Consider the following 26,886-nt stretch of genomic DNA (forward strand, 5'->3'; position numbering starts at 1 on the left):
TTTTAAGGTGAAGTTGCTGTGACCCAGACACTTACAAATCAAGTTGGTGAAAAAATGACATATAGTTTGTAATTAAAAACCAACAACCTCAATGCAGGCTATGTGGCTAAATATACCCCCTTTTGAAATTTCCAAAATTGGTATTTCCAAGACAAAAATATTCCCAAATGCAGGGACCAGAGCTGAGGACAATATCAGGCCAATATACAGATTTGAGTTAAGTATTGTTAAACACAACACAACAGGCCTAAAACTGAACTGTATATGTTAAGTCCTGCATCACCAAACCAAGACTTAACTTATAGATTTGGCTCTCCCAGAAATGGAACCTTAAACCAGTCAATCGGAAATTGGCAGATTAGCACTAGTTGGGCAATTGGATTGACCCCTGCCGTCCTCTCAAGTAAAGTAACTTTACAATAACCAACTGACTTTTTTTGGCCATATACCTTCTTTTTCCCATTCCCTTCTGCCTATACAAGTCTTTAATTTTGTAAGCTCCTCGGAGCTCCTTTCTATCTGCTAGATTGGATGTCGCCTGATTCCAAAAGTTTTGTGCTCAAATTGAATCTTAAAATTTTTATTACTCTTCAGTTTATCTTTTAACAGTATTAATTATACATTTTGATGGGAAATTCTCCCTATCTCATGAAGAAACATACTATATTCAAAGGGAATTTTTCTTTTCATGTAAAGAAAATAAAATAGAAATAAACATTCTTTCTAAGACATTTATTTACCACCTCTTGGCTACTCAGGGTCCTATTTGAGGTTTTGTTAATATTTCTTAAATTGTCTAACATTTATAAGTGCATTTTGAAAGAATTAAATAGAAAGAAGCTGAGACGGTCAATAATATAAAAATATGCATCTCATACATTCTACTAACTTAGTGAACTAGATGTTTTCTAAAGATACTAGGGAGAAAGAGTATTTAGAATGTTAAATTTCAAATGTCATGTTGATATAGACCTTAGGGCCACAAATGTCAGTTGCACTCCAAAGTTCACCTATATTTTTAAGCATTTTTCTGCCTAAAAAATTCTGTTTTATTCTTGTTTCAGGCATACTTTTTTTTTTTTTTTTTAGAAAACAGCCCATTTTTGCTATTTTGATGTAACAAAAAACCAAATATCTTTAGACTCTGACTATATAATCCTCAGCATGAGAAGCAATCCCTTCATTAAAAATAAATAAATAAGGAAGACACTGTATCTTACACCCTGGAGAAATCCTGAGTATGGTTAGATACCCAAGAAAAAAAGCCTTTGAAATGAATCTAATGTCACGTTATTGAAAACGTAGCTGCACAGATTAACTTTTTTCATTCTGCAATGGCTTACAAAGCTTCAAATGCCTAGAAATCTCCTAAACCAGACCATTTAAGGAATCTAAATAAGCTCGCATGGTTTTAAGCTTTCCGACTTTGAATGCTAGCTTTGAAGTTTTGCCAGAACCTGACTGCAGAAGAGTTGCTTTTAAACTGAATTCATGACACTGGAATTAGTGTTGTAGGTTCAATATGCCTAATAACGATTTTGACCACGCTAACCATAGACAGACAACGCATATGGTAACTCTGAATTAATAACTCTCCAAAGATAAGATGTGTAAAATTCTGGCTCCAATATTTATTTATTTTTCATCTTTACACACTGGGCTTTGGATAGTGTCCAGTTTAAAGAGCCAATTGCTTTCATGGCACATGGCATTTGTCCATGGATAAGAGAACATAGAAAGAAGGAGAAAAGAAAGAAGGTTATGAGGCTTATAAATGTCCCAATATCAAATTCCTTTTCCTTCCCTTCATTTTCTCTTTTATATTAGCTGAAAAAACCTGCAGCAAAATTCTGGGCAAAACTCACTGCCAAGTATCCTTTTGCCAATTTCCAGCCATGACCAATTGTAACTCCTCACTTCTCCGGACCTTTACATAAGCAAATTTTTTCTCATAACATGAGGTTAATTACAAAGTCTTTTTAGTAACAACATAAACACTTAATTTAATTTGAACACCTGCATTTTGCCACTCAGGGCAAAAACAAAACAAAACAAAAACAAAAACAAAAGGCTATCATGTGTGTCTCCCCTCCCATCCTACAGTTGATGTAAATTTCCCACCCAAATTAAAAAAAAAAAAAAATCCCAAGTCTATATCACTGGAAGGCAAAGTATCCATCTCACATATGGAGAGATTTATTATTGTCTTCAGTTCCCCAGATTTTCCAAGAAAACATCAATGCTGTTATTAGTATGTAAGCCTGTTATCTGTCACAAAATTTAGAGTTAGAATGTTGCCCCATAAGGTTTATTATTCTGCCAACTAAAACATTTGATCTGTAATTCTAATAAAAAGAAGCAGGTAGATATATTCAATAAGTACAAATAACTTTCATTAAACAAATGTATGTGTGCATAAACAGATTAAATACATATCTGAACTAGCTATTTCAAATGTTCATCCAAAAGAAAATTTAGAAATTCTTGTTGATGTGATTGAGGACTTTTTGCATATTATTTTGTGAGATTTTTCTACTGAAATGTGGCACCAGGTAACTAAATATGTTTAGAATTTCAAATAATAATTTTAACCAATTATGAGTGCCTACAGTGTTTTAAAAATGTTTTCTATATTTGATCTGAAAATATAGGTAACAAAATGTAAGAAAGAAACCATGCATTAATTTTCTATGTAGTTAGTCCCATTTATATAATGTGTCAAAAATAGTAATATGTAAGGGGAACCCTCTTACACTTTGGTACGAATGAAAACTAGTGCAGCCACTCTGGAAAACAGTATGGAGGTTCCTCAAACAGTTAAAAATAGAACTACCTTACCATCTAGCAATTGCACTAGTAGGTATTTACCCAAAGGATATGAAAATACTAATTGAAAGAGATACATGCACCCTGATGTTTATATCAGCATTATCAACAACAACCAAATTATGGAAAAGAGCCCAAATGGCTATCAACTGATGAATTGGATAAAAGTTATATAAAGATATATAATGGAATATTATATACATATATATATATATATATAGAGAGAGAGAGAGAGAGAGAGAGAGAGAGAGAGAGGAGAGAGAGAGAGAATGTTACTCAGCCATAGAAAAGAATGAAATCTTGCCATTTGCAACAATGTGGATGGAGCTAGAAATTATTGTGCTAAACAAAATAAGTCAGAGAAAGACAAATACCATATGATTTCACTCATGTAAAATTTAAAAAATAAGACAAATGAATATAGGGGAAAAAGAGAAGAAAGCCAAGAAATAGACTTTTAAATATAAGAGCAGACTGATGGCTACCAAAAGGTAGGTGGGTGGGGGGATAGGTTAAATAGGTAAATAGGTGATGGGGATAAAGGAGGGCACTTGTGATAAGCAAGGGGGGGGGGGCATTGTATTTAAGTTAGTGTGAGATCACTAAATTCTACACCTGAAACTGTTACACTCCATGTTAACTAATGGGAATTTAAATACAAACTTGAAAAAACAGTAAAAGTTATCATTATTTTTTTTTTTACTTTCAGTATATAAACATAAAAGTAAAACTTAAGGAAAATACATTATTTTTACAATTCTTTCCAATCCCACTTCTACATCCTCAATTGCTTAAGCATTTTTAATAAAGATTAGAGGATAATTCTAGAAGTTATACTGATTTTCTAAAATGCTCATTTTCAAGTGAATTTTTAAAAACCAGAATTTTTAAATAATAAATGAGTGAGCTGTAATAGTTTGTATCATAACTTCTTTAAAAGTATTTTTAATGTATAAAATCAAATGGGATAGTTTATAGTGCTTGAGATGAATGAAACTATACTACTGATTGACAAACATAAAAATTATATTAAAAGGAAATGGATTAACTAAAATAATTACCAACTGACTTTAATCAATCATCAGCCAATATAAATATTTTCTGTTTGCCAATGTGGAACCCACACAGAGACATAAAAAAAAAAATGTTCTATGTGTTCTTGGACTGTAAGTTTCCTTCCTACTTTTCTTCCTTCTCTTACTTCTTCTAACTTAATTTTATAGAGAAGATAGGTTAATTTAAAATATATATATATATTGCTTAGTGGGTCTGCTTATTGTTGTCTTTTAACTCCTTCAACAATCACTGAACACTTAACACCATCACAGCTTTGGGTTAGGCTTTGGTGATATTTAGATGAAAACATTGCCCTGTATTTGAGGATTGCATAAGTCTATTGGTTAGACGGATGCAATACAATAAGACAAGTGCCATAACAATACTACACTGTGTTTAGGAATTCTATGCAAATTTGAATTATGCAAATTTGAAAGAGCATCATATAAAAAATTAATAAAGTCTTACTCTGTGCAAAAACTTTAAAATAGGGTGAATCAACCCAAAATTAAAAATTCATCAAATATGCATGATTTTAAAATTTATAGGCAGGATGAACTATGAACTTGTCTGTCTATTGAACACAGCTATCTATTGACACATGGTTGTGTCTACTTAATTGTTAAAAATTATCCACCACTTTTCAGAACTAGGTTTGAATTATTTGACTTTTTTTAAATGAAAATTTCCAGTATTTTCTCTCAAAATAAACAAAACACAAATAGGATCAGACAATTCATAAAATATGTTGTTAGGAAAGTAAGACTCTAAGCCTAGATAAGGCTGCTATAGAAAGCTTTAGAGATATGATACTTTAACTAAACTTTGAAGTTTGTGTAGAAGTTTTCCAGTTAAATGAAGCAAAAAAGACTTCACCATACTGAGAAATAAGTATATACAAATAAAGCATGTTGGAAGAGTAAGTAGTCCAATGACTTCTGCTCAAGAACAAAGAGAGTGATGAACAATTAGGCTGGTGAGATAAGCAAAAGACACATGCACACACTAATTTGGATATATTATACTGGTGATGATAAGTTATTGAAAGACTAGGTTTTTACCATAATTTCTCAACATAAAACCTTGTAACTCAGTTTTAAAAATACATATAACATCAAAAGACTCTCCCAGATCTCAGGGGCGCCTGGGTGGCGCAGTCGGTTAGGCGTCCGACTTCAGCCAGGTCACGATCTCGCGGTCCGTGAGTTCGAGCCCCGCGTCAGGCTCTGGGCTGATGGCTCAGAGCCTGGAGCCTGTTTCCGATTCTGTGTCTCCCTCTCTCTCTGCCCCTCCCCCGTTCATGCTCTGTCTCTCTCTGTCCCAAAAATAAATAAACGTTGAAAAAAAAAATTTAAAAAAAAAAGACTCTCCCAGATCTCTCTCTCTATAATTGAATTTTTCAGGAAAAAGGTAAAATGTATTCCTGTGACATACAAGACTGAAAATGATTCAACCCAAATTAATAATAAATACTGGTGAAGACTATGTATCAATATTCCCTCTCATTGGTGCTTCCCAAAGTAACTTGCAAAAGTAAGCATTCAATAAATGTGTCTTAAATTGAATCACGTTTTATTTGATCAAATAAATCAGATGTAATTTATTTACTCTTCTGTTTCTAGTTTGTACATTTCCTTTCCTGCTTCTATATATAATTAAGAATTCTATAATTCTCAAATAGCTCAGTCTTGAATTTCAGATCTATAAAATTCTTGCTTTACCTATTTCAAACTCCCTTTTGGGATAAAAAAGACACTTTGTAAAGGTAAACTTAAAACACATAATGTAATATGACTTATAACCACTAATCCAGTTAGTAGTAAGCATTTAATGAATATTTTAATATATCCATGAAGAAAAATCCTGTATGATTTTGTTCCATTTTTTAACTCCTTGCTGACAGATGTCTGTTAGATTCTAAGATATCTTAGCCAAGAAGGCATTAAGTCAGTATCTCTATTTTCTCCTTTGTTTCTAGTTATTTTAAAATATATTACTGGGAACTTTTTGTTTCAAGCTTTGGCACACTACTTTGTTTCAGATCAACCTTTGTGCTAAAAACAGCTTGAAAACTTGATAGAAAACAAAAACAAAAACACAAAACTGTTTGAAGTCGTCTAAAAGCTACCAAGGCAGTGAGAACTTAATCCCAGAGAGAAGGAAAATCCAGAGAGGAGTGCCCAATACTTAGTGTTGCTAAGACTTACCTGGTTGATGAAAAGGAAAAAAAAAAAAAAAAAAAAAAAAGAAAAGAAAAGGAATTTAACATATGTCTTAGAGGAGGGACCCTGGTTGGGGCTTCAAAGGGTTATACCTAGGAATAAAAGATTGACACCCACCTTACTACCAGTTCAATTTCTGATTGGCTTAAAGAGATTTTATCCTAGTCCACTGTCTAAAAGCAAAATTAATTGTCTCTGGAGGAACATAACATCAGTAAGATTGTATCTTCAATTTTTCAGGTACAATACGCACCATTCATTAAAACTTAGTCCAATTATGAAAAAATACAAAGGGTAATTTAAAAGCAGAGGGGAAAACAAAATAGAAACAGACTCATAGATCCATACTGAAGTTATTGGATACAAACTGATGTACAATCATGATTAATATATTGAATAAATTAGAGACAAGTTGAGAATTCCAGCAGAGTATGAAAAAAATCAAGTAAAAATGCCAGGAATATATATATATATACACACACACACACACACACACACACACACACACACACACATATATATTTAATTATATATATAATTAAAAATTAATTGATACAATCTTCCATTTCTAACCAAAATAGAATAATGAGATTCAAACTTTCCTTCCTTAGAATGTTCCCTGCTTGAAATAGCCAAAATATGGAAAATACACATAAAACAATAGTTCTCCAGAAACTAGACTTCAGGCAATGAAGCAAAATTATCCCTAAAGACATGAAACATTTTATTTATTTTTGAGAACCAGATTTCCAGAAGGGGAGGAGCAGAGAAAAAAGGAGACACGATCTGAAGCAGGCTATGCCACTGGCAGCTGCGATGACGCAGGGCTTGAACTCACAAACCCTGAGGTCACAACCTGAACTGAAGTAGGATGCTCAACCAACTGGGCCACCCAGGTGCCCCTAAAAACAATTTAGAGGAACCCAATAACTGCCCCAGGTTACAGCTTTGAGAGAGTGTCAGACTGTATTGTGAAAAGGAGGCTCCCTTGAGAAGATGGAGCTGAGAACTTGGGGAAACCAAGGAGAATGGAGTTTGTAGAACAGAATTCTGGAAAGAAGAAGATGCTCTGAGGGAGAAATATGGAGATCTGCAGAGAATCATCTCAGACTATTCAGCAGCGTACTGATCAGACATGCAGGCCTAACTACCCAAGGCAAACAAAAGAAAATACTCATAAGGATGTATATGTAACAATGGCTAGTTGGCACTCACATAGGGTCAGAAATACTGCTAGTTTTCACTAAACAGGGTAGAAACCTCACAATTCATGTAACATTAGCTATAATATCCAGATAAGTCTTATCTCATATGTGGAGAAAAAATTAGCTGTAAAATAAGCACTGCTTTGGTGCTGCCCAACTGATATTAAAAGCAAGAGCTAAAAGCATCAAACCATTTCCCAGTTAACTGCATTCTAGAACAAAGCTCACAAGATTCATAGGGATACAATAATATCAGGTATATAACAAGGTAAACTTCACAATATCTGGCATCCAATGGAAAAATCACCAGGCACGAAAAAAGCAAGAAAATGCAACTCATGATAAAAAGAAAAGTAAGTTAATTAAAATTCATCCAGAACTGACACATGGCTATAACTGAACTATATTCAGAAAGAGAATTACCAACATGTAAGATATAAAAGTACACAAATCAAAATTCTAGCATGAAATCTAGAAACCGGCTGTGATTTTTAAAAAGTGGTGAATTAATGGCATTCAAAGAAAGAAATTATGTCATTACAAAGAAAATACTGTTGAATTTGAACTGAATTTGACAGGAATAGACAATCCAAAATGAAACACAGTGAGGAGGAAAAAAAAAAAAACAACTTTAAAAATTTAGAGCATCAGTGGCCTATAGAAAAACTTTAAGTGGCCTAATTAAAAAAAAATTCTGGAAAATTATATAACTTCCATAAAAATAACGAAACAAAGGTCTGAGAATGTCAAGGAACCCTAAGCACATCAGAAGCACAAATAAAACTGTGCTGAGGAAAATTGTAATCAAATTGTTCGAAACCAGGACTGCAGAAAAGAAACTCTAAAGACACCAGAGAAAAAGACATCGTATGTATAGGAGAATACAGATGAGATTGACAGAAGCTTTCCAATTGGAAAAGAAATGCAAAAAAAGAGATAATGGAGAACCACTAAAATTACTGAGGAAAAAAAATCAACCCAGAATTCCATACACATTACACGATGTAAATTATCTTTTTAAAATGGAGGCAAAATGAGGACTTTTTGATATACAAAATCCAAAATATTTCATCTGTATCAGACCCACAGCCCAACAGATAATAAAGAAAGTCCCTCAGGTAGAAAAAAGGTGATACCAGAAAGAGGTATGAATCTACACAAAGGAATAAAGGGCACTAGAAATGATAACTACAAATTATCATTTGTAATGATACAAATATGTAAGAACTTTTTTCTCATAACTTAAATCTCTTTGAAAATATAACTGTCTCTTTAAACCATAATATCAAGGTATTGTGGGATTTATAATACTATATGTATAATGTATGGAAATGAGAACATAAAGGCTGCAGGGTTCTAATTCTATATGTAAAATGTTAAGATATTATTTGAAAGTAGCTTGACAATTTAAACATAAATACTATAAACCTTTACTAAAATAACAAAATAAAATTTATAACTAATAAGTCATAAAGGGGATAAAAATTGTAGAAAATACAATTTTTCAACAGAAAACACAAAAAGTGGGGAAAAAACAAAGAACATGTGAGATAGTAAATAGCAACATGACAGATTTAAACCTAACTGTATCAATAATCACATAAAATAAATGATCTGAAGTAAAAGACAGAAATAGAATAGAGAAACGTGCAAGACACAACCAATTGCTACCTATAAGAAACATACTTTAAGTATAAAAACACAAAAAAGCTATAAGTAAAAGGATGGAACAAGATATACCATGGTAACACTAACTGAAAGCAAACTTAATTTGCTATATTAATTTCTGATAAAGTAGATTTCAGACATAAAATTTACCAAGAATAAAAATGACTATTTGTGTGATAAAAGAAAGGATTAGTTCATCTGAGGCACATAACAATCTAAAAGGTCTGTACTCATCCAGGGGCGTCTTGGTGGTTCAGTTGGTTGAGTGTCTGATTTTGGCTCAGGTCATGATCTCCTGGTTCCTGAGTTTGAGCCCTGTGTCCGGCTCTGTGCTAAAGGCTCAGAGCCTGGGGCCTACTTCGGAATCTGTGTCCCCTCCTCTTTCTCTGCCCCACCCCTGCTTGTGCTTTGTCTTTCTCTGTCTTTCAAAAAATGAATAAACATAAAAAATTTTTTTTGCATGTCTGTACTCCTCAAAATAAAGTTTCAAAATGCATAAAGCAATAATTGCTGGATTAAGAGAAAAGAGACAAATACACTGTCTATAGTTAGAGAATATCCACCCTTCATTACATAATAAAACAAGAGAGAAAGATCACTAAGGCTATAGAAGATATGACTAAATTTGAACTGGTTGACATTTATAGAATACTCTAGCCAGAAATGTCAGAATTTATACTTATTTCAAGTACACATAGAACATGTACCGAAATAAGCTTTGTATTTGCCAAAGCTCTGAATATATCACAAATGTAATGAAATCAGAAACCAACAAAAGAAAAATCTCTGAAAAATCCTTAAATATTTGGAAATCAAATAGTATACTTCTAAATAACCCATAATACCAAAGAAAAAATTATTTGGTGGAACTAATTACCCTAAACACAAGTATGGACATGCAACAAATATCAAAAATAAATAAATAAATAAATAAATAAATAAATAAATAAATAAATAAAAAAGAAGACTGCAAAACAGAAATAATTATAGATTGTTGATTTAAAACATAAAAATTAAAACATAAGTAAATATCCTACAAAAGTGAAATATTTAAATAGCATTAATTTGTTCTAATGTCTTTGCTTTGTGACATTATACTCTCTAGGGTAACCATTAAAATAATAATAACATATCTAAATAATAATAATAATAATAATAATAATAATAATAGCGTATCTAACCAGAAACCTAAAAGAGGGAAATGGAATAATTTTTAAAAAATTGAAGGAAGTTAAAAGAGATAAAAAGAGTAAATAAAAGAGAACATAAAACATGTAGGACAAATAAGAAGCAAATCATAAAATGGTAAATTTAATTCCAAATACATAAAAAATTACACTGATATAAATGGTCTGAATATTCCAACTGAAAGGTATGATTGTTAAACTATATGAAAACAAACAACTAAACTTTTCTTATGAGACACATCTTATGCATAAGGACAGAAAAAGATGAAAAATAAAAGATGTAAAATGATTTATCACATGAACACTAACAAAAATGAAGCTGTTGGAAATGTACTGTATCAGAAAGCAATCTTTTTTAAGGCCATGGTCATCATTAGAAAAAAAAAAAGAAACATGTCTTAATGATAATATCATTGGTCATTCAGGAATATATAAACATTCTAAATAAATTTAATATGATGGATTTAATAGAAATCCCTCAAAAGAGATAAACATAAACTTGACTGAAGTATAAGGAGTAATACACAAATTCAGAATCACACAATAACATTCATCTCTCAATGAATGACAGTAATAAGCTAACAACAAAAAATCAGTTAATATATAAAAAAATGAATAAATATGACCAACAAATTCATGTAGTTGACATACATGGAATATGGTATCTAAAACCTGGAACATGAATTATTTTCAAGCACATAGGAAACACTTATCAAAGTAGATCATATGTTGATCCATGATGTGAGTTTTAACAAATTTTTGAAGGATTGAAATCATAGAAAATAGGATATTTGACCACAATGAAATTAAACTAGAAATAAAAAACAAAAAGTAATTTAAAATTCTAAAATCTTAAAAATTATATCCTTTTAAAAATCCATGAGGCAAAGAGGTCTATCTAATAGAGATCAGGGAATATTTGCTAATGTTCTGAACTGAATATAATAGAAAAACTACTCAACAAAATTTGTGGGATTCAGCTAAATCCATGTTTTTAAGGAGATTCATATACCTCAAAATGTACATACATAAAACAATGAAAGGATAAAAATAAATTATCCATGTATTCATGTCAAAAGTTAGAAAAAGAACATTAAATTAAAGAAAGCAGTAGGAATAACTAACAAAGGTAAGCACAGACATTAATGAAATAAAAACAATGATCAAGTATGAACATAAGAAATGTTCATTCTTTGAAATGACTAATATAATGATAATCTTTGGCAAGATTGATAAGAAAAAGAGAGAAACTAGAATAACCAATATCAGGAATTAAAAAAAAATGAACATTAATGATTTTAGATTCACTAAAATCTATTTTCTATAAAATGCCTACACTAGACACTCATCTCCTTTCACAGTGAATTTTAATGAAGTACAGAACACATTTTAAAATATTATTTCAAGGCTCAAATTTCTACTTTGTACTTGACTAGGCAATTTTTAGTAAAGCTTAATGACCCTTAACTTTTCTGAACTTTTCTTAACTGTGTATGGACTGGCTTCTGAAACCAGTAAAAAATTCTCGTCTCTTTTTTCTCCATAAAATTATTATTCCCACATACTTTTAATTTTCAAAGAAAAATACTATAGTTCTAACAACCTTCAATGATGACCAATTAGGTCTTTTTTTTTTTTTTCATATCATTATGAGTTCATGAATTATTTTTTGTTTTGTTTCAATAAATTATAGTCTTTTTTTTTAATGCTCAGATTATCTTCTCATTTGCCAATGACAGCTTCTTCAGGTTGACTCATATGTCCTTTTTACATCACCACATTAGTTTTTGATAAACTCCTTGGTTCCTGGGAAAAGATGCTCCAGATTCATCTTGTACATTCATATCCTGCATTAGACCTGAAATCAGCCATTTCTCCAAGGACCCCTGGTTCCTTTAGTGAGAAATTATGTGTAGAGACCAAAAGTGGATGTTCTTTGCCATTGGGTTGCTATTGAGTTTTGCTCTTTTTAATGTACACAGCTAGGAAATACATGTTTTTAGAAAGAAAATATAAATCTTAAGTTTATACTGGTATTACAAATTCAAATTTAAGATTATAGAGTTCTTTTTTTTTTTTAATCTTTATTTTTTTGGAAGAGAGACAGAGTGTAAGGAGGGGAGTAGCAGAGAGAGAGGGAGACCCATAATCCAAAGCAGGTTCCAGGCCCTGAGCTGTCAGCACAGAGCCCGACACGGAGCTGGAACTCACGAACCATAAGATCATGATCCGAGCCAAAGTCGGACACTCAACCAACTGAGCCACCCAGGCACCCCAAGTTTATAGAGTTTTAAATGACCTATCTGATTTTATGTTTGTATCTCTTTTTTCCTACGTTGATATCTTGGTTCTCATAAAATTAGACATGATGCCTACTTCCTTTATATATACATAAAATAGCTTCAAAATAATACTTATATTATTACTACTAATTGTATTGATTATGGTTTAAGATTTCTCTCTCTTTCGCATCCTTACCTTACATCTTACTAGAGATACACAGTCAAAATGCATTATCTTAAAATCATTTGAAAGAATTCACTTCTTTGTATGGTTATGCTACCATACAATTGTTCTTTTGAAAAATACTGTATCATTTAGACCTTTTTAATACCTTATAAATTGAAAGAGATATATTTGTTCATGAAATTAAAAAGAAAATAGAAGACAAGGGACAGACTGGGAGAGAATATCTGCAAAATATATATCTAATAAAGGATTGCTAGCCACAATATACAAAGAATTCTTTAAACTCAATAATAAGAAAATGAATGAACTAATTTAAAAATAGGCAAAAGACCTAAGTAGACATCTCACTAAAAAAGATACACATGGCAAGTAACCCTATGTAAAGATGTTCTACATCATATGTCATCAGAAAATTAAAACAATTAGATACTACTACATAACTATTAGAATGGCCAAAATCCAGAACACTAACACCACCAAATGCTGGTGAGGTTGTTCATCACTGGTAGGAATATAAAATGGTACACATAACTCTGGAAGACAGTTTGGCAGTTTTTTTGCAAAACTAAAAATGGTCTTACCATATGACCCAGTAATCAAGCTTCTTGATATTTATCCAAACAAGTTGAAAACTTTGTCTACACACAAACCTGCAGACAGATTTTTGAGTGGGTTTATTCATAATTTCCAAAATTTAAAAGCAACCATAATGTCCTTTAGTATGTGAATGAATAAATGGTAGGACATCCAAACAATGGAATATAATTCAGTGTTAAAAAGAAATGAGATATCATGCCATGTAAAGACATGGGGAATACTTAAATGGATATCACTATGTGAATGAAGCCATATGAAAAGGATACATACTGTATGATTCCAACTATCTAACATTCTGGAAGAGGCAAAAACTACGGAGACATTAAAAAGGTCAGTGATTGCCAGGCGTTGAGTATGGGGAGGAAAGAAATCATCTATGAAAAATTTCAGATGATTTTTAGGGCAGTAAAACTATCCTGCATGATGCTATAATGGTGGATACATGCCATTGGAACCCACAGAGAGTACAATACTAAGAGTGAAAATGTAAAGTTTGGGTGATAATGATGAGTCATTGTAGATTCATCAATTATAAAAAATGTATCATTCTGGTGTGGGATGTTGACAAAGGAAGAGACTGTGTTTGTGCAGGGATTATAAGAGAATTCTCTTCACTTTCTGATCAGTTTTGCTGTGAACCTAAAACTACTCTAAAAATAAAGTATATTAAAAAATGTGAAAGTAATGCTTGATCTAGTGGTTAAAATGGTATATCACCAAGGACTTGACTTTGCCCCACATCTCTTTTTTGCTTTCTGAGGTGTGTTATCTCTAATATTCTTTATGGTGGCTTCCTCTAGAATCTTCCATGCCTATAAATTATAGTGGCAGCTTAAGTCTTACATTCTCACAAAAATAGAGAATATAAGAGAGATAGACTCTTCTACAGAGACTCATTGACATATTGGGGAGAAAGTGTTTCTCCCTTAGAAACAGAATGTTCTCCCTGAAATTCATTGGCCCTTAAGTTTTCTGTACATCCCTGAGTTAAACACTGAGACAGTGGTATAGAACAAATGGATGGACCAAGGTTAATCAAAGAAAAGAGGATAGAAAACCCAACACTGATCATTTGTGTAAGTGAATAGTTCTTGAGAAGAAATAAAACGTTAACAGATGTATTTTTTAGTTCTTATTTCTTCCTGTGAATTTGAGTTATCATTTGCTGGTACTTCCTTTCAGCTTGAAGGACTTCCTTTAGAATTTCTTTGAGAGCAGTTGGCTCAAACTTTTATTCTTGGTTTATCCAGGACCTTTTTTTTTTTTTTTTTTTTATTTCAGCTCATTTTTGAAGAATAAGTTTGCTGAATATAGGTTTTATTTTATTTTATTTTATTTTATTTTATTTTATATTATTTTAAGAGAGAGAGAATGGGGGAGAGGGGCAGAGGGGGAGAGAGAGAGAGAGAGAGAGAGAGAGAGAATCTTAAGTAGGCTCAAAGCTCAGTGCAGAGCCCAGTACAGGGCTTGATCCCATGACCCTGGGATTCTGACCCGAGCTGAAATCAAGAGTTGGACACTCAACCGTTTGAGCCAACCAGGCTCCTGGTAGATGATTTAAAAAAAAAAAAATTAACATTTGTTTATTTTTGACAGAGAGAGATAGAGCATGAATGGGGGAGGGGCAGAGAGGGAGACACAGATCCCAAGCAGGCTCCAGGCTCTGAGCTCTCAGCACAGAGATCTATGCACTATGAGATCATGACCTACACCAAAGCTGGACGCTTAACCGACTGAGCCACCCAGGCACTCCTAGATCACTTTTTAAAATCAGCATTTGAATACTGTACATTTTTCCAGTGCTTTCTGGAATTGTTCCTGATGAAATTTTAGTCATTAATCATACAGATACTCCTATACATGATGATTTTTTTTTCTTTGTCTTCTCAAGATATTTTGTCTTTGGTTTTCAAGTCTGACTATAATGTTTCTAGAGATGATCCCTTTATGTTCATTCTCTTTGGGATTGGTTGAGATTCCTGGATCTGCAGATTAATGTTTTTCATCAAATTGTAGAAGTTTCCAGTTATTATTTTTTTGAATAGTATTTTCAGTCCCTTTCTTTCTCTCATCTCTGTTGGGAAATCCAATTATATTTACAATTGGTATATGTGACCTTTTCCTATAGGTCTCTGTGGCTCTTTTCAATCTTTTATTTTTGTTGTTGCTGTTCTTCTTCCAATCCATGAGCATGGAATTTTTTTTTTCCATTTTAGCAGATGTATTCTTAATTTTCTTTGCTCTTGTGAGTCCTACATCATTTGAAAATGTTAGAGGAGAGTGGTACCCTGAACGGCAACACCTCTGTACCAACACCCCCATCATCCTGGTGGGGACTAAACTTGATCTCAGGGACAACAAAGATATGATTGAAAAACTGAAGGAAAAGAAGCTGACTCCCATCACCTACCCACAGGGTTTGGCCATGGCTAAGGAGATTGATGCTGTAAAACACCTGCAGTGCTTGGCTCTCACACAGTGATGCTTCAAGACAGTGTTTGATGAAGTTTTTGAGCAGTTCTCTGCCCACGCTTAGCCTCCACCACCAAGAAGAGGAAGAGAAAATATCTGCTATTGTAAATATCTGTTCCCCTCTCCTGCCCTGACTTCTCAAAACCTTTGTATGCTTTGCTAAAAAATGGTGAAGCCTTTACGCTCAATGCCAAATTTCTGTAACAGGTTAGTTTTTCCATAAAACCATATTGAACCAATTAAGAAAAATGCCTAGATCCAGGCATGTGTATGGGTGAGAAAGAACACTCAATGTTCAAGTCATTTATGTATCTCTCCTGGTTTTTACTTTCTACTGGACCTTTTTGAGTCTCCTCTTTTTTTTTTTTTTTTTTTAATTAAAAAAAATTTTTTTTTCAATGTTTTTATTTATTTTGGGGACAGAGAGAGACAGAGCATGAACGGGGGAGGGGCAGAGAGAGAGAGGGAGACACAGAATCGGAAACAGGCTCCAGGCTCTGAGCCATCAGCCCAGAGCCTGACGCGGGGCTCGAACTCACGGACCGCGAGATCGTGACCTGGCTGAAGTCGGACGCTTAACCGACTGCGCCACCCAGGCGCCCCATTGAGTCTCCTCTTTCTACATGCACAAGCTAATGATATGCCAGGAGTGTTTAAATAGCTCAGGGCCTTTCCAGTCCACTTTCCAGCTAGGTCTTTTTGGTTCTTGTGAAAAACAGTGACTAGGAATATGCTTGCCCAAAACCAAATGCAACATCAGACTAGTGGAATAAGATAACAGCTATACCTCACATGCTACTTTCAAAAGGTAATTTTTCCAGGAAATAATGAGTCCACGGCGATAAAACCCTAGTGGTCCTCATAGCCTACCTTACCTTGGCAGAGCTTCTACATTGCCCAAGCTTGGAGTGAGGAGGTGGTGTCAACTGTAGGCCAAAAGGACAAGATTCTTGCTCTCCTTGCCTCAAGTCCAACAATTTTTAAATATAAATGTTTTTCAGATTGTTTGGTAAATTTCTAAAGTCTTATAGTGGTTGTTTCAATCATGCTCATTTTATAGTTAGTTTTCGGGTTATATCTCATTCATCCATAAGTCCTCTATAATCTCTTTCATGAGTATAAAAACAAGGAATGATCAGGAGCTCATGAGCAGGAAGAGTAAAAAAAATGCATGTGTTTATTTTTAAAGCAGTCCAAAATCCTCAGAATAAAATAATTAAATGTCTTTGCCATATTTTGGGTTTCTCTATGAAAATATACATACTCTAATTAACTTCCTATTATTACATTTTTATAAAATTCCAGGCCAGAATATTTTACTAAACCAACTCTTTATTAAGCAACTCATTATGTCTATTTTAGCTCTCCTTTGCTCGGTTCTTAAATAGCAAATCTTTTGATTTATTTATTTACTAAATTTTTACTACTTTTCTAATACATGCTAAATATTGTTCTATGAAGTTAGAAGGCAACAGTGATAAAGATGCAGATTTTATTTCAGGGAAATCATATTCTAAGGGAGAAGTTAAACAAACCAAGCCCATTAAAATATCAGCTGATAGCACAGAAGATATGTTATTTGACCTTCATAACACCTTCAGTAGAAAATTTTTACTTTACAGAAGGTGTTCTGTTGCCTCTGCCACCTTCTCTCCAACATACTTTCACATAAGCAGCATCTATTGGTCCCTTGTGTGTGCAGAGAGAAGTACAGAAACCTATATGGTTTTAGAGAGCTGCACCAATAAATTTTCTGGAAGCCACTATCTTTTCTCAAAGTCTTCCTTCTTTCCCAGAGCTTTCAGTAAGCCCCCAACCCCCAGGGTTCTATTGAATCCCCTAAGCCTTTATATTTTCTAAAATCTTAATTGAGTACTTAAAAAAAATAAGAGTGAAACTACATGTTTTTAAGACAAAAACATTTCCAACTTTCTGTGATTATTACCAAGAAAACAGAAATTTTCATAATAATCAACTAAACAATTACTCTTTTGCTGTCATTTTCAAGGAAATAAATGTCAAAGCATGGTTTTATAGTGAAACACTGCAATAACCTATAAATTTTCCAGTGAAAGCAGCTCTATAGGGTAGATTCATGATGAGATGAAATGAAAGAAGCAGGATTAAGCAACAGTCAACTGATATTAAAATGTCAAACACAAGGTGAAAATAATCCTTTGATTGAAGATAGTAGAGTTTGTGGAATTCACATGTTTTCACAAGGATGAACAACTATTTCAATAAAGATATTTTCTTTCATTTTTTGACAAGACACTGTTCTGTTGAATCAATTGAGGAAAAAAAAGGAAAGAAATATCAATGCTTAGCTCCTGTATAAGTCAAAATAGGTTAACTTATGCTATGATAGTAAACTAACTCCAAATTCTCAGCAGCTTAAAGCAATAAAAAGTTACTTCTTGTTTTTGCTGCAGGTTCCATGCTTCCACGCAGTGCAACCACAAAGTCTCTGCTCATAATAGGCATTGAGGCTGATGGAGGCTCTGTTTCAATACTTGCTTCTAACAATCACCAAGCCACAAGGAGAGGACTCGGTAAATTGTGCATTGATTGTTAACGCTTTTATCGAAAAGTGACATACATATTTCCATTCTCATTTCCTTGACCAAAAAAGTCGCATGGCAATTCCTAACCACAAGAGCAAGAATGTTAAGTTCTTCCAGCCACCTGGAAGTATAACCAGAATATTTGTGAGCAGCTCTAAATACTACCTCTGCTCTTCACGCAATCTACAATCTAATGAGGGGAATTAGACATCGACTCCAATGTCATTATAAGAAGAGATATGATAAGGGCTGACAGCATAATGATAAAAATATAATGGTAATGACAATAAAAATGTTAATAATGTCTAGGTTTTATCAATTTATTATTTTGCCCGTCATCATTCTAAGTGTTCTACATGGTACTACTAATGCATTTTATTTTCAAAACAACTCTATGAGGTAGGTCGTATTGTTATTGTCTTGTTTAATAGATGAGAAAACTGAAGTACCAAGAGGTTAAGTGACTTATGCATAACATATATATTAGTGAGCCAAGATTAGAACCTAAAGAATTTGGTTCCTGCGCTTGGACTTTACAGGCTTAGGACATAATAACCTGCTTGCCATAGTACTTTGATTTTCAACCTTTGCTTTTAATTTACAAGACGTGTCTTCATCTAAAAGCTTACTTAAAAAGTTAAGAACTAATCCAAGTGATGCATCTTTAGTTAAAGTGGGGCAGCATGTACTGTCTTCCAGTTACAGATCTAGAAAGTTGGCATTAACATAAAAAAAAAAACCTTGACATTTATTTGCTAAAAATATGACTAATTAATATAACGCTTCACATCCTCATACCCTAGCTAAATTATCTGTTTGTAATAGGTGCTTTGTGACATTAAAAAACAGAAAAAAAACAAGTGTCCTGAGACACAAAGTCATGAGTCTATTGTCACGCTAAAATTTAATGGACTAAGTTTTTTATTTCTAGAGTTCAATTTTTTAAAAACTTTCTCAACTACATGGACACAAACAAATCCAGGATTAAGAAAGCTGTAAAGGAAGAATGGACAATGCTCCATAAGAAGGCTGAAAAGCACTATCCTACCAGTTAATTATTAGCCAGCTGGGTAATCTTGTTTAATTCTATAAGGAGGCCAAAAAGCACAGCTATCTGGCAGCCACCAACAGAGAAGGAGAGTCTGAATACCCTCTATACTCCATGAAATCCATGCACCTGTCGAAAGTATTTGCTCTTCCAATCTTCAATGTGCTTCCCATTATTCATTCTTCATTAACATTGAAATGAGAAAAATACTGAGATTTATATTTTTCTGACTTCTCTACCACTAACTGCTTTCTCTTAAATTGTCTTCATATAAGAAAGAAACACAAAGCCAATATCTATAATATTTCTTCTCAGAATACAGCATTTAACTTTAGTAGTCATTACTACATATAGTTTTAAGGAGATATATACTTGAAAACAAGCAAATACAAATATTTGGCATCTTAGCTACCTTTAAAGCAATTAGGTGAAAAATAAGAAATATTTAAATAACTACAAAAATAAATAGATATATAGATATTATACACACCCCTCTTTCCTACACACAAACACAAAGACATTCATTTACTGAATACTTCCACTTTCTATGGTTCTCTTTTAATTAACCTCATGAATATATTAATGTATTTCAGCCATGCTACATAAAACTGTTTTTTAACCTCCATAATTATAAGTGGGTGTCAGTATGTTTTTTAAAAAAAGGTTAAAATATTTCACTTCTTAGATTATTTTCAACTCTACTGTTATTAAGATTAATTCACAACTGTAAATTTGAAAAAGCATTTTGGGTTTAGATAGCAAAACTGATAATATTTCAAATGTAGTTGTTCTACATTTAAAATGGAATCAGGGCACCTGGCTGGCTCAGTCAGTTGAGCATCCGACTTCAGCTCAGGTCATGATCTTGCTGTTCGTGAGTTCGAGCCCTGAGTCAGCTTCTGTGCTGACAGCTCAGACTGGAGCCTGCTTAGTGTTCTGTGTCTCCCTCTCTCTCTGCCCCTCCCCAGCTTGCACTCTGTCTCTGCCTCTCAAAAATAAATAAACATTAAAAAAAATTAATGGAATCAAAAAATATGGTAATTTAATGTTGAAACTAGTATAACATGAAGTGTTTTCTTGAAAGTGATTTTATATTTCTTAGAACCTTAAAATATAACTCTGGCATATCTCCTACATCTCTTCTTCATTCTCTGTGGTTTATATTACAGTGTGTGCTACTGAATGCAAAATTCAAAGTCTCTTTTAATTTTCAAAAAACCCGTAAGTGATTAAGAGGGCTTAACTGAAATTTCTTATGGTCCTTGGAGAAGTTGGACATAATACATAAAAAAATCCTAAAAAAATAAAAACAAACAAAAAAATCATACTCACTTGAGACATTCTTGGTTTTTCAAATCTTGTCTTGTACTTCCTGCCAATGGTACTTTTCTGTCTGAGCTGTTCCCTAGTAAATCATTCTGTCTCATTCTCCAAGACATTTAAAATTCTTCCTTTCTCTTTTGTTTACAGTAGTTTGTTCTTTCATGGAAATCTGGGTACTGGGTAGTAACTTTATATCACATTTGTGTTGAACAATGAATTTCCCCAACTAAATAGTTACATTTGTTTAATCAGGTTATTTCACTCCCAAGAACCCTGTTTATATTCTCAGTACTATAGCTATAAAATTTGATATTAGATTTATTTTTTTAGATTCCACAAGCATCTTCCATGTATTTTCTCCTATATTGTAATGGGACATTTCTATAAAACACTATAGTCAAAGATATTATCATCATTGTCCCAGTAAACTACAAGGTTCCATTGCTGTCATTAAGGACTTACCTGCCACGTTAGAAAACTTATGTTTTAACAAAAGTCTTTCCTGCCATCCAAATGGCCAAAGCTGCCACAGTAATAAATGCCATCCTTCCTCAGTATCTATCTCTCTAAATCTCCAAAGAGTAATGTCTGAACAAAAAACAAAAGGGGTAAAATCACATAGAGCCTGATTATATTTTTGGAATGAGCTCTATTAGCTGTACCTGAAGAGTTTAAATGGAATGTGAAAAAAATAGAAATTTTTCCCTAAGAAAATTTTTTTTCTGTACATATGAGTATTGGTTATGCTAAATTCTGAAGTTTCCTTCTCTGGGTTAGTAGGGCATTCTAAGCCAAATAATTTCATTTGGCTTTGAGAAGTGCCATTATTTCTGTTAAGCCAACTAGAAGTTTAGCAAATTTTTTAACTTCCCTTTGATTTATTTTGTAACCTTAAAGTTCTTTAATATCACTCTTTTTTTTTTTTTTTTTGCTATCTGACCTCTCAGTTACATTGTCATACATGTTTCTTGCTCTCTCAAAGGGAGGTGATCTAGATTAATGAGTTTGAACTCCACAGATTAATACTCTATAAGTAGAAATCATTTTTCAATTGGTATTATTTCACTATTTCAATTTTCTCAAATCACTCGGGACCCATACTAACCTAGAGGGATGACAAACAGTAAGATTAAGCTAGAACAGCCATGATGTAAATTCTCACACAACCTTCAGAAAAATATGAGTACCAACGTTGTTAGGATTAGACCAACGACAAGCTAACTGCTGCCAAAGCAGAAAGACAATTTGTTCTTAAAGGATCTTACCAAGCTCTTTCCCTAAGGCTTCCCCTTTAACTAAAATCATGCCCAGGAGATAAATGGAAGCCAGTGAGTTATAATGTACAGAAGCACAGATTGTTCACTGAAGTTTGATCAAAGAGAATCAGACTAACAGAGCACAGAGACAGCATTGGTGGTGCAAATTAGTCTGGAAAGGTGATGTTACGGTTGTAACAGCCTTCCATAGAATCAGGATTTGTTAACATTGAACACGTGTTCTACAAATGTAGGCAGAATACTGTTGGAAAAATTAACAGATGGATTAACATTAATATTACACATTATCAATTATGTATTAAATGTTATTTATAACAATACCGTATTTTAGAAGGAAAAAACCTCAACACGGAGATTTTCATCATCTGTCTTTAAGAATTTCAGGTACCGTAACCCTGTTCTTCTAAGATAGTAGTATGGTGGTGGTAGGAGTAGTAATCGGAAGTAACTTGTAACACCTAAATAATTGCAGTCGTTTGCACTATGTACCTTGTCAGTGACAAAAAAAGCATTCCTCTTTAAAGACAAACCGTTAAGGACACGTAACATTTATGATATTGCTTACTACATTATAAGCACATACCAAGTGATTTACATACATTGTCTATTAGTAGTGAGGTACAGAAAGATACATTTCTCAAAAGTGCTTCAGTATTTACTGAAATTTGATCAAAGAGAAATTTGACTTTTTAAAATCACATTATACAATAAAATAAACTATCTTCATTATGAATATATATTAGAAAGTTTCAATTAATTCATTGTTAAGGGATAATATGAATGGTGTTGCAAACATTTGATGGAGACCATATGACCACCAGAGAGTTTAGCTCTTTACCATCATATGATCATGTGAATATTCACTACAATAAAAATACTCTGAACAATTGTTTGACCAATATTTTCAAGATAAAAATAGAAGAAAGATGCTGCTAAAAGCTTTGAAAGTACAGCTTCGGAGTCACACGTGACCAATTACAGTGCTTTTGGGGTAAAAATATTACTCCCATATTACAACTAGGAGGAAAAGCTAAGTATATCAAAAGTAAAAAGCAAAACAAAACAAACAAAAAACCAAACCCCACACAAAAAAATTAATATTTAAGTAGTGGTTAAATGGCAATAAAAGCACTGTTAAGAGAAAGTGTAGACTTAATTCTCCATTAATTGATACAACAAATTGAATATTATCCATAAGCCAAAGATAATCAAGTAAGTTTTATCAGAAAATAATTTAGCTAAGAGATAGATCTAGAAGAATTCAGAACATGTGAAAAGAGAGGAATATTATTAATGATAAAGAAGTTTTATGTGGTAATATGTAACCCACAATAAAAATGTAATAGAGTACCTTTATTTATGTATGTTTGATGGATGGTTTTTGAGCTGGTGACAAAAATAAATGGTTAATGTAACGTTACAAAGGTACTTTTTCCTTGGAAGATGTATGGAGAAAAATAAATCCTGGACAGTGTGTTGTAATCTTAGGTTTTACATAAACACCAGAGAGAAAAAAAATGCAATGAATTTGATTCCCAGTTGTCTCTTATAAAGATCTGATGTGTAAACATAAATTTAAAAATGTGAATTTCTAGGCAATTCAGAATTTTTTTTTTAATTTTTTAATGTTTATTTATTTTTGAGAGGGTGAGAGACAGAGTGTGAGCTGGGGAGGGGCAGACAGAGAGGGAAACAGGAATTGAAGCAGGTTCCAGGCTCTGAGCTGTCAGCACAGAGCCAGACACGGGGCTCGAACTCACGAACCATGAGATTTTGACCTGAGCTAAAGTCACATGCTTAACCGACTGAGCCATCCAGGCACCCCTAGGCAAATCAGAATTTCAACAATTCTGTTCAGAATCTACTCACAAAAAACAAAACTTAAAATAAGTTTTGATGATTTCATGCAACTAACTATCAGATAATTGGAAGCATTTTCTAAACTACCAAAAGTAATACATGGTTGTGGGATATCATCATGGAGGAAAGGAGTATGAATTAAGTTTTAAAGGAGGGCACTTGTTGTAATGAATACTGGGTGTTATAGGTAAGTGATGAATCACTAACTTCTACTCCTGAAACCAATATTACACTATATGTTAACTAACTAGAATTTCAATAAAAACTTTTAAAAAAGGATGATGTTATTTTGAGTAATGAATAATATATTGGAAAGTAGGTTTTGAGTGTGTATTGTAACCTGCTAAAGTTAATAATACTAATAGAACTCATTAAGCAAAGATTTATTGAATATCTTCTCTTGCACACAAACATGCTAGACCTCAGAAACATCTGAATGAATATTGAAAGAGTGCCTTCCCTGAAGTAGTTTATAATTTAACAAGATAAACAGATATGCATCATCAAAGCAAACCAACAAAAAAAATCAAGTCAGATTTGACACTGTTCAAATATTTGTAATAAAAGATATTGATTGATTTGGAGAAGATGACCTGTGAATGTCATCTATAATTGATATACAGGTTTAATGCAATTCCTAGCAACATTTCAGAAACAGTTGTGTAGATATAGACAATATTATTTTAAAGTTTCTATGAAAAGACAAGGAATTGGAATAACTCAAGCAGCTTTAAAAGAGAAAAAGGAAATAGGAGAAATAAGTCTACTTGATTTCAAACCAATATATATTTAAGTAATAAAGACTGTGGAATTAATTGGTGGAGGGACAGAGACATAGATGAATGAAACAAAATAAGGAACTCAGAAATCAACCCACACAAATGCCCACAACTCATTTTTTTGAATTAAGACTATTTTTTAGAGAAACCTAAGGTTCACTTCAAAGTTGATAGGAAAATATAGAGATTTCCCAAATAACCCTTGCTTCCACACATTCATTGCCTACCTCATTGTCAACATCCCCAGCAGAATGGCACATTTTTTGTAACTGATGTACCAACGTTGACACATTATAATCATGCAGAATTCATAATTTATATTACTATTTAATATTGGTGTTGGGCATTCTGAGTTTGGATATATATAATAACTTACTTATATCTGTCATTATAGTACCACACAGAGTATTTTTACTGTGCAAAAATTCTGTGTTCTGCCTGCCTATTCATCACTTCCCACACCCCAAAACCCTGATTACCATTGATCTTTTTACTGTCTTCACAGTTGTACCTTTCTATCACAAATATAGTTGGAATTATACATTAGGTAGGCTTTTAAAATAGGCTTCTTTTAATTATTAATATTCATTTAAGATTTCCCCATGTCTTCTTATGGCTTGATAGTTCATTTCTTTTTAACATCAAATACTCTCATATTCTGGATTTTCTACCATTTATTTATCCATTCCCTACTGAAAGACATCATGGTTGCTTCCAAGTTTTGGCATTAATAAATAAAACATAATGTGCAGGTTTTTGGGTGAATGTAAGTATTCAACTCCTTTGAGTAAATACCAAGGGACATGATTGCTGAATCATATGGCATGAGTGTGTTTAGTTTTTTAAGAAACTATAAATCTCTTCCAAAGTGGCTATAACATTTTGCATTCCCACCAGCAATGAATGACAGTTCCTGTAGCTCCACAACTTCATAAGTATTTGATATTGTCAGTTTTCTCAACTTTGTCCATTCTAAAAGTTATGTAGTGGTACCATCTAATTTATTTGTCCTTCTTTTTCTTTTCTCTCTCTCTCTCTCTCTCTCTTTCTGATGACATATGATGTGAAGCACCTTTGTGCCTGTTTATTTGTCACATGTATCTTTGTTGAGGTGTTTAAGTCTTGGTTCCTTTTTAAATTAGATTGTTTATTTTATTATTGTTGTTTTAAGAGGTCTTTGCAGAGCAGACTTTAATAGATGTGTCATTTTTAAAATTTTTTCTCCTAGTCTGTGATTGTTCTAATCATTGTTTTGTGACTTTCATAGAAAGGAAGTTTTAAATTTTAATGATGTCCAGCTTATCAATTATTTCTCACATGGATCATACCTTTGGTATTGTATCTAAAAAGTCATCATACCTTTGGTCATCTAGGCTTTCTCCTATGTTATCTGAAAGGAGTTTTATACTTTGTGTTTTACATTTATGTCTGTGATCCATTTTTAGTTTTTGTGAAGAGTGTAAGGTCTGTATCTAGATTCACTTTTTTGCATGTGAATATACAATTGTTTCAACACCATTTGTTGAAACACTATATGTTTCATTGCATTGTTTTTGCTTCTTTGTCAAAGATGAGTTGATTATATTTATGGGGTTCTATATCTGAGCTCTCTATTCTGTTCTACTGACATGTTTCTTTTCTGCTACGACTGCACTATCATAATTACTATACCTTTATAGTTAACCTAAGCCAGGTCGTGTCCTCCAACCTTGTTCTTCTTCAATATTGTGCTTGGTATTCTGGGTCTTCTTCCTCTCCACACAAATCTTAGAATCAGTTTGTCAATATCTCCAAAATAAGTTTGTTGGGTTTTTATTGGTATTGTATTGAATCTACTACACATCAATTTGGGAAGAACTGGTATCTTGACAATATTGAATCATCCTATCTATAAACATGGAATATCTCTCCATTTAGTTCTTTGAAATAAGACATCAGAGGGGCACCTAGGTGGCTCAGTGGGTTGAGTGTCTGAACTTTGGCTCAGGTCATGATCTCACTGTTCTGGGATCAAACCCTGAGTTGGGCTCTGTGTGGACAGCTTGAAGCCTGCAGCCTGCTTCAGATTCTGTGTCTTCTCTCTCTCTCTGCCCCTCCTCATTTGCACTGTCTCTCTCTCTCTCTCTCCCCCTCAAAAATAAATAAAAATTTTAAAAAATTAAAAAAAATAAGACATCAGTGTTTTGAGAGGTTTCTTCATGTAGATCTTATACATATTTTGTTAGATTTAAATCTATTTCATTTTGGGGGCTGCTCCTCTATTATAAACGGTATTGTGTTTTTAATTTCAAATTCCCCTGTTCACTGCAGGTATATAAAAAGCTATTTACTTT

At 32.9% G+C, this 26,886-nt stretch overlaps 1 protein-coding gene across 1 annotated transcript in view; it reads left to right on the forward strand.

Annotated features, from left to right (window-relative positions):
* Positions 1-26,886, forward strand: part of LOC121030068 (ribosomal protein L18-like) — a 109,291-nt gene that overhangs the window by 40,571 nt on the left and 41,834 nt on the right. The window contains 1 exon segment of the mRNA XM_040474613.1: positions 15,481-15,676. Within this exon segment, the coding sequence (XP_040330547.1) occupies positions 15,481-15,676 (196 nt within the window).

The sequence above is a fragment of the Herpailurus yagouaroundi genome, unplaced genomic scaffold, assembly GCF_014898765.1.
Source record: "Herpailurus yagouaroundi ecotype Mexico unplaced genomic scaffold, PumYag 139, whole genome shotgun sequence".
NCBI lineage: Eukaryota > Metazoa > Chordata > Mammalia > Carnivora > Felidae > Herpailurus > Herpailurus yagouaroundi.